Raw genomic sequence first — 10,381 nt, 5'->3', positions numbered from 1 at the left:
GTGAAATAAAGTGCAACAATGTTAATACCTTGTATATAATACTACACAAATATTACAGAATAAACTCTGTAATTCCATATAATTTTACCTCAGACATGGTTAAAATCATGGATTTGTGCTGTACTACATATTACTGTTTTTTCCCCTTCTTTTTTTTCACCTTAGCTTTTTTTAATAATTTTACATTTTATAAGAGTATTATGTTAAGTATGCGCATGCGTTTTAATGACGCGTTACGTCACAAACGACGCGAAAACGCCTAACGTCACCACGCAATGCAAATTACACAGGCATACCATACGTCACTTTGCGCATGCGCGGTAAACACATATGTGACGTAGGTACCTGACGTCACCGCGCTACAGTCTGCAGCGAGGGGTGTCTCAATTTACGAGACAGTCCTCGCTGCAGCCTGTAGCGTACTGGACGTTGTAACGCGCGTGCGCGGTGGTTTGTTTGGCTGATATTTCAATATAAACAGTCACATGAGTTTAAACAGCTTGATCTGACTCTGATCAGTTTGTATATTGAATCTAATGTTTAATGTTGTTTTTTCCCCCCATATATGTACATGCCCTGCTGACACTGGGTTCTGATTCAATTTGCTGATCAATGTAGATCACTGTAGAAAAATGAGTATAGCCATTAAAGAAAGAACTCTTACCAGTCAAAATATCATTAAGCACACTCTTTTTTTTTTTGACATCTGACAAGATTATTATTTTTTTTTTATTGGTGCTGTTATTATTTTTCCATTTCCCTTGAATGTGTACTGGTATTTCAAGTATTTTACATCCCTTATTGTATTGTAATTTTAGGGTTAAAATGACAGACATATTTTTAAAATGACACATAAAATGACATATTTTTGCTTCCACTTAACAATAAATATGACCTGAATAAAATGGCTTCATTTTAATATGTTGTATGTACACTCACTGAAAATAATACTTGACAAAGATATTATGCTTTTAATCCATTACATTTAAATTAGAAAGCAATTTAAAACTTTAAAATGTTAACATTTTGCATGTGTGTAAAGAGCATCACATCACAACTTAAGCATCACATTTGTGTAAATTATTATTCATCAAATATTACTTATTAATATTCATCACTACTAGTACACAGGTTAGAATATTATCACAATACAATATTGTCCCTTTAAACCAGCGCATTCTTCTTCTTCTTCTTCTTCTTCTTCTTCTTCTTCTTCTTCTTCTTCTTCTTCTTCTTCTTTTTTTATGCTTTAAACAACAGACACAGACAAATACAACAGATATTATAAAGTCAGGGAAACTTAAAACAAATAAAATAAAAGAAAAGAAAAATAAATAAAAAGTTACAATCAAAGAAATGCATGACCTTTACATTACTCAAATATTTTGAAGACAGAACATAAACGGACAGTTTTGATTGCTTTTCTATTAGTACTATGAATAATGGTACAGAAATAGTTTTCCAATTCTTTATAAAACACTGTAAAATAGGGTCCAAAAACAACATTTTCAAAATGCAAATTAAAATTAGAGAGTATCAGCGCATTCTTATTATATTCAGAGATCGCTACTGCGCATGACGTCGGCAAAACAAACCACCGCGCACGCGCCTAACAACATCCAGTATCAAAAAAGATCAAATTAACGAATATTTTATCATTAACCTACTATTACTACTTGCAAAATTTCATATTCGCCGCTGCAAATTCACTCAACAAAATCCTTTATTTATTATTTTAAAAAAAGAGGTTCAACAGTATATCCAAACTATTTCATCATCCAAAAAACTATCAATTTGTTTCATCTTTTTAATTTATATTGTTTAAGGTTTTGTTTTGTATTTATTTATTTTTATTATATACATGTATAATGATGACAGTTTTGTACTTTTGTGCTTTGTACCTTGGCAATAAAAAAAAAAAAAAAAACGTCCAGTACCTATTGGACCTGATCCAGCTACGTCATCGCGCTACAGCCTGCAGCGAGGACCTCTTTACAGCAGAAAAAAATGTTTACAGCCTGTACAAAAAGTGTTTTTGGTCTATATAGCTAATTTTGCCCTTCCTGTCAACTGTGAAGGGGTGAATTTTTATAACTCATCTGTTTAAAGCAGGGCTGCTCAACCCTGCTCCTGGAGATCTACCTACCTGCAGACTTTTGTTCCAGCCCTGCTCCAACACAGCTGTCTGTATTTATCAAGTGCTACTTAAGAGGTTAATTAGCTGGTTCAGGTGTATTTGTTTAGGGTTGGAGCTGAACTCTGTAGGATAGTAGATCTCCAGGAACAGGGTTGAGCACCCCTGGTTTAAAGGGATAGTTCACCCAAAAATGATAATTTGATGTTTATTTGCTTACCCCCAGGGCATCCAAGATGTAGGTGACTTTGTTTCTTCAGCAGAACACAAAAAAATGATATAAATACTGTTCAGTTTCTCACAAAAACCGATCGTTTTGTGTCTTAGGACATCAGTGTATCGTCACAAGCCGCAGGGTGTAATTTGGATTTGTCTGTGCATGTTTTGTTTTACTTTTAAAGGTTTGGTGCCCATCCACTGCCATTATATGACTGACAGACTACACCGCTTTGAGTTAAAAATCTTCGTTTGTGTTCTGCTGAAGAAACAAAGTCACCTACATCTTGGATGCCCTGGGGGTAAGCAAATAAACATCAAATTTTCATTTTTGGGTGAACTATCTCTTTAAGTTATATTAAGCCTTAAAGTTCTGCATAATTAAGGGCGTGGTCACTTGAGTGACAGATGGATTGCAGCTGCTGTCACCACTGTCAATATAAAATTCATGCCATGACTGTCTGATGTCTTATTACAAAATATTATCAAAGTCTCATATATAACCAATTTTGTATGATTTTAGATAGCTCTAAAAAGAAAACTCCTTGATTGCACAGACTAATTTTAATTCAGATTGATAGTAAACTACCCCAGGGTGTCACTTATCCAGATTCAGGACCATCTGATGTAGCATTACAAAATAAAGCCCTCCAAAAACTCATATATGACCAATTTTGTCTGATTTTGGATAGCTCAAAAAGAAAACTCCCTGATTGCACAGACTAATTTTATTCAGATTGATAGTAAACTACCCCAGGGTGTCACTAAGCCAGTTTCAGGACTATCTGATGTAGCATTAAATAAAATCCCTCCAAAATCCCATATATGACTAATTTTGTCTGATTTCAGATAGCTCTAAAAAGGAAACAAAAAATTACATGTTTAAAACAATAAGCAATCAGTTGTGAGCTGCATTAAACAGTCTAATATCTAACAGTTCTCTGTTAATATCTAAATAAATAACTTCGAGTGCAGCTTCTGTACCAGCACTGAAAAATGTATTATTCCACATGAATTTATTGATTAAATGTAAGACTTTGACAAAACGTACATTTGACAATGGGATTCCCATAAGAGAGTGTTGCATACTGTAATATTGCATAGGTGATATTATTAATTGTAAACATAAAATCAAGCCAAATCACTTCAGTCACTTTAAATCACTTCACTTTGAACATTTATTGAATGATTTGTATGAATTAAAGTAATTAAAATGGCATTTTCTTTCTCTTAGGAGTCTCAACAAACCCAAACAGTTGAAATGGACTGCTCGGAGGAAGTAAGCAATATTGTTTCCTTCATAAGGAAGGGAATTTTGCAAATGATGTGTCTTAGATAAAACATTGAGAGTTTCAGAAACATTTGGATTTAAACAAATGTATCAACACACATGAGTTTGCATGCCACTAACATAAAAAAACCTTTCAATTTAAGGAAAATCCAAATGAAGCTGCTAGTGAAGACACCGAAGACAAACAGCAAACATTTCCACATTCTTTTGAGTCACATCAAAACAAAGATGTTGCCAAATTACAAGGTAACAAAATTACTCTTGTATCATCTTTAAGCTCTAATGAGATGCTGGCCATAATTTACATTCAAATGTAAATGTTACAGACATGTTGGAAAAAATGTATTCATGACTTATTGTGTTTGATTGACTTTACTGTCAGCCTTAAGTTATTACCATTTTTTGTTTTTTTTGGCTCAAAATGAAACCAAAATTGACCCTATTTTTTCTTTTTCTATATACATATTTCTGGTATTGTACATGATTCACCATTGCATGATATTCCAAAGAAAAAAATGATAAGATGACTGTTTGTAGCCCTTCTTAACCATCCATGTTCTTGAATCACATACAGAAAGTATGTTATAAATTAGTCAGTACTGGCAATACTTTATCAATACTGCTTTCAGATGCTGAAAATGTATGATTCTTGTTTCCACAGATGTTCCTGCACCAGGTAAAATTTTAGTGGAGCTCACTGGAACCAGTTCTGTTAATCTTGCTTGGGATAGTCCAGACAATATATCTACATTTGAGTTGACTTGCTTCAATCCTACAACTACAAAGACCTTTACTGTCACCAATGCCACAGCCACAGAAGTAGAAGATCTGTGTCCAGGGACTGAGTACATGTTCAGTCTTGTTTCAGTTTCAGCTAATGGTGATCGAAGTCTTGGAAGCGAAGTGACTGCATGCACCAGTAATTGCCTTGCATTCATTTAAAATTGTATGAAATGTATTTATTTATTTATTTACTTACTTACTTACTTACTTACTTACAGGGCCAGTCCCGCCTGACAAATTCAAAGCTGAGAATGTGGGACCCACATCAGTTACTCTTATTTGGGATGCATCTGGCTGTAAAAAGAAGAAGTTTCATATAGTCTGCTACCAGAATAAAAGAATCATTCAGGAAGAGACGACACAGTCAGGCAGTGTGGTTTTTAGTGACCTAATTCCTGGGAATAAGTACTCTTTTCACAATACAATAGTGCTTCCAAATGGCATCCGAAGTAAAGAAGCAGTCACATACGCTCAAACCAGTTAGTATGATATATCAAATTTCACTAAAGACGTTCTTTTTATGTTCTTAATTTTCAAATCAAATCAAATTATGAAAAGATAAACAAATACTTGCTTTTTCAACAGAAACAAACATTCAGAGTCTCTTAGAAGATTTGGGGTTGGAGCAGCATTACCCGAACAAACTCTCACTTAAGGATGTGCTACAAATTGACATGAGGTCAGTGACAGATGAGCCAGCCCAGTCTCTATCATCTTTACCATGGCTGTTCTTGAAAAAACTGATGATGGTGAATGTGACTGCAAGAAGTGTCAAATATTCATGTAATGACAGCGAAGATTGGTCAAACTTAGATATTTACAATGATCCATTCGATTTTCTTAATGTTCAGAACAGCAGTGTGAATCCTTTAGACATAGTGACTGCCCTCTTTATTTGTTCAGATGGTTTTCTTCAACAGGAAATGGTTTCGAAAATGTCAATGTGCCAGTTCTCTGTTCCTTTGCTTCTTCCAAACTGTGACACTCACCAGTGCATGTTCATGCTTTGGGCCATGAGAGATATTGTTAAGAAATTTAGACCTCATTCTTTGTCAGACCAAAGAGGCTTTGTGGAAGAGAGAATTGTTCACTCGGAGCTCCCCCTAGTGTCCTTTGTTAGATTTGGTGATTGCAGCATTTCTAAATCTCAGATCTTAAACAAATTGCTCAGCAACCCCCAACAATATCATGACACTTTTGTACATCGTGATATGGATTGCGGAGATATCCCAAGAAAGATATCAAATGGGTTAGTGGAGATGAGCTGGTATCTACCTTGTGGAAACAAAAACATTGATGTTTTTCCTGAAGCCGTGGCTGTTGCAAACTTGAGAGGTGACATCAGTAGCTTTGAAACACAGTACTCTTTCTTATGCCAGACCTCCACTGCAGTTTTTGTGTTCTTTGACAATCTGGACACAAACTGTAAGTTACTCACCAACCAACATGCTAAAGCACAGTTTTTCTTAGTGGGCAACGTGCAAAACAAAGCATTTGATTTGGAGCAGCTGAAAAGGACAGCCTCTGAAATGAGTTTAAAGAAAAACAACATCATTCTGAAGACCAATCAAAATGATGCAAATTTTGTTAAAAATCTGCATTCTTCAGTAAATTACATAATTAATAATCATTCCAACAAAGCACGTTTGGAGGGAATGGACACTATAGCACATGAACTTGGAATTTTAGTTGATGAAGACATCCAGGAATGCCAGAAAGCAAAAAACAATGCGCATGTCTTGACGAAAAATATACAGGACACACTGCAGTTCAAAGAGACACAGCTTCCCCTTCAGGGTAAAATCTGGAAAGATTTGGCAAAATTGGAAAAAGAAGAATGCAGACTCCGGAAAGCTGGTGATCAAAACATAGAGACATACAAGAGTGACCTCCAGATTAAAAAGACTGAACTCAGGAAACAGCAAAGTAAATATGATATCTCAGACGCCATGTCCTGCTTTGTTAGTGCACTATCAAGTTCAAACCAGGAGAGGTCCTACTTCTTGAAGTGGATGCGGATGAACCTTGACAATCTCTCCCGAACAAGCCTCTCTATCCTTCGAGAGCGGTACAAAGAAAAGTGTCAGCAGCTATTAGAAAACAAAAAGGAAATTGCACAGCTTGACCAGCAGATCTCTAACAGTTCTTTAGGAATAGAGCACTTCCTGCGTGAAATGGGCCAACTCTATGAAGCTGCAGTGTCACTTCCAGAAAATCAAGAATCACGTCAACAAATGCTTCATTTACCTCGGCTATGTGCTGAGCTCATGTTGGATGGCTTCCCTCTGGAACTGGTTGATGGAGATGCATCAAATATTCCTCTTACATGGGTGAGTGATGTGCTTCAGTATGTGAACTCTTTGGTGCAGCCCAATAATAAAATCATGGTGGTCACAGTTTTAGGAGTCCAGAGCACAGGGAAATCTACCTTGCTGAATACCATGTTTGGAGTTCAGTTTGCAGTCAGCAGTGGAAGATGCACCAGAGGAGCTTTCATGCAGTTGATCAGAGTCACAGAGGACATCAAGAAAGAACTTGGCTGTGATTTTTTAGTAATAATTGACACTGAAGGCCTGAAATCCCCAGAGCTGGCAAAACTAGATGATAGCCATGAACATGACAATGAATTAGCCACACTTGTTGTTGGATTGAGTGACATCACAATCATCAACATCGCAATGGAGAATTCCACAGAAATGAAGGACATTTTGCAGATTGTAGTTCATGCTTTCATCAGAATGAAGGAAATAGGTAAAAAACCCAAATGTCAATTTGTCCACCAAAATGTTGCTGATGTATCAGCCCATGACAAGAACATGAGAGATCGAAAACTTTTGCTGGAGCAGCTGAACGAGATGACTGAAGCAGCAGCTAAAATTGAGAACAAGGAGGAGTATAAAAAGTTCACTGATGTGATTGAGTATGATCCAGAGACTTGCAATTGGTATATTCCTGGACTTTGGCATGGGAATCCTCCAATGGCCTCTGTAAATGCTGGCTACTCCGAGGCTGTCTATGAACTTAAAAAGAAGATGACTGACATAATTGGAAAATGCAAACACAAAACACCTGGAAACAACATAACAGAATTTTTAGAGTGGACAAAAAGCTTGTGGAATGCAGTCAAATATGAAAATTTCATATTTAGCTTCAGGAATAGCTTGGTGGCTGATGCATACATGAGACTGTGCACAGAATTTAATAAATGGGAATGGTCTTTCAAGAAGGATATGCATGCTTGTTTAATATTAGCTGAAATCAGAGTGTCAAATTTTGGGATAGTCAAACTGAAATCAGACAAATCAGATCTGAAAGATCTTTTATGCAGACTGAAACAAGAAGCTGTTACAAAGCTTGACACCTTGGAAAAGACCACAATGGACAACCTTTCCAAATACTTTGAACAAACAGAGGGTCATGTCTACCTTGTGGAAAAGTACAAAGAACAATTTGTGAGCAGTGTAAAATCACTCAGGAGGCAAACCGAGAGCTCTTTGCTGACACAGCTTGAGGCAGCAGTGGAGATCAGGAGAGGAATGAACAGTGTGGATAACATCAAGAAAACATTCACTAATACAATGGAAAAAAAAGTGCTAGATCTACTGGAGGACTTGCGCAAAAACAACAGCTCAAAATGTGATGCACATATGACAGATGAGCAGCTTGACAGATATTTTGAACAAATATGGCAAGAAACCATAAATGAGGTGTCGTTTACGGGATTGAAGCAAAGAAATGTATTTGATTCTGTTTTCTGGCAACTTCGCGAGAACATGAAACAGAAAGGAAGTTCTGTTGCTGAACAATTAAGCACAGTTATTTTGAAGAATTGTGGAAAAGGTGCGTTTAAAGTCACTAAAGAAGTCTTTTACAAAAGGTGGTTAAAACGCATAATCAATGACAACTCTGCAGTGGACTTACAGAATTTAGCAGATAATATCATTCAGACATGCTCTCAGTTTGTCCTGGAGAAGACAACAAGGCATTCAGATTATCATGACACCTACATTCAGGAGATCTTACACATAATTGATGAAAGATTTATGTCAAACAAGAATATGGGGTTTTCTGATGAATTTGAACTGTCCCTAAAACTGCACATTTGTGGGTCTTCTGCAAAAGCATTTCAAGACATGCATGAATGTTTCATTAAGGACAATGATCCACGTAGATGCCTTGATCAGTATAAAGACAAATATCGCAATGATTTCAAAGACCTGTTCCATGATCGTGATCAGTGTCAGAGAAAGGCTGAAGAATTCACTAAACTGTGCTTGATGCCTGCAGTTGAGACGTTCATCTACAGCTCCTTGGGTCCAGACATCATTGACAAAATGCTTCAGGGAAAAAATGCATTTCAATTCAGCACTCGTTCATTTTTTCAGTACTCACTCTTAAATCAACTTTTGAATGAAGACAAGTTTGAACAGTATGTGAAATACATCAGCTCTTATGAAAGCTTTGTTAAAGTCTGGATATTAGATCAAATCACTGAACAGTTTTCAAATGGCCATGAAGTGTCTGAGTTGGAGGAACGTCACCTTAGAATAATCACCAAGGAGATACTAGAAGCTGTCAAAATGGCACAGAGTGAAACAAACGAAGATGGCATCAAAGGATTTATACAATGCATATGCAGGAAGCTTGGACAAAAGCTAATAATTCCCAACGATGCCCTAGAAACAGTGATGATCCTGAACAATGCATCTCAAGAGCCATTTGCTCGCTGGCTAACTAAATCTGTAGAAGAGATGGAACAGACACTAAATGAACAGTTAAAAACAGTCAACATACAGGGCAAACTGTCCAAACTCAAAATGAAACCCCAGGGTGAGCTCTTCAAGCGAGTGTTTGGATGTGGGAAACAGTGTCCATTCTGCAAAGCTCCATGTGAGGCTGGTGGAGAAGCCCACACTGATCACTGCGCTTCAGTTCACAGACCTCAGGGACTGGGCAGATACAGAGATGAACACTCAAAGAAATTAGTGACTAATATCTGCTCAACAGATGTCCACAGTGAAAAAACACGGTTCAAGTGTTTTGAGACTAATTATGAGTACCATCCTTACAAAAGATACAGAGAACTCTTTCCAGACTGGCACATCCCAGCTGATGCTAGCATACAGGCCTCAGATTACTGGAAATACGTGATGGCCCATTTCAACTCTAAGTTTGCTGTAGAATACAATGCTCTTCCTGCTGAAATACCTTTGACCTGGAAATACATCACAAAGCAGCAAGCTAAAAACAGTTTAAAAGAGGCATTCAGCATCAAATAAACAATTATTTTCTTTCACAACTATAGACCTTTTTCCTGAGTAAACTATGCGCACCGCCATTACGAATTTTAACATAAGACTGAATGCTTTTCTGTTCCGGTCTCTATAGGAACCCATTCAAATAGCGTCCATCTGTTTTTAATGTAGCTAACGTCCGCAGCTTCATGTCATCTACACACTCATTACACATACATACACACTCAAGTGAGGCACTGACAACTGATGGTCATTGCAATGACCAAGTGATGGCGCTATGGAGCCATGTGCTATTTAAAAACATTAGGTTTACCATTAGATTATTAGCTCGGAATATACACTAATTTTACTAGAAACAATGCAGACCCGAAATGCAAAGCATTCTTTCAGTTAAGAGTCGGACTTACTTCCACGTTTAGGAAAAACGTCTAGAGATCCAGTGATTTGGCTGCACTCTCACACTCAGCCTACAAAAATATTCATGGTGCTAATATGATCACCAAGACACATAATCGAAAAATAGTTTCAGCTGACTTATAGTAACAATACTTCTTGCTCTCATGAAGTGGAAATGAATATCATATCAATCAAGGTGAAGACAGTTGAAAAATTGCATAATGCATTTTGTGACATACAATACTTTTACACATCCTCACACGGCAATTTTTTTTTAAATTCGAGGCACCATTTCATGTAAGACGG

At 36.8% G+C, this 10,381-nt stretch overlaps 1 protein-coding gene across 1 annotated transcript; it reads left to right on the top strand.

The window, feature by feature from the left end:
* Nucleotides 1–5,016: 5,016 nt before the first annotated feature.
* LOC141332149 (up-regulator of cell proliferation-like) lies at nt 5,017–10,381 on the top strand. Its single transcript, XM_073837252.1, has one exon. It carries the CDS (start codon nt 5,099–5,101, stop codon nt 9,701–9,703), a length of 4,605 nt encoding a protein of 1,534 aa, XP_073693353.1. The 5' UTR covers nt 5,017–5,098; the 3' UTR covers nt 9,704–10,381.

This window comes from Garra rufa, chromosome 3 (assembly GCF_049309525.1).
Source record: "Garra rufa chromosome 3, GarRuf1.0, whole genome shotgun sequence".
NCBI classification, from domain to species: Eukaryota; Metazoa; Chordata; class Actinopteri; order Cypriniformes; family Cyprinidae; genus Garra; species Garra rufa.
This window is presented reverse-complemented; position numbering and strand designations above follow the sequence as displayed.

Bases quoted from the DNA above. Each gene is read 5' to 3' on its own strand.
- LOC141332149 (XM_073837252.1), top strand. From the start codon at position 5,099: ATGAGGTCAGTGACAGATGAGCCAGCCCAGTCTCTATCATCTTTACCA.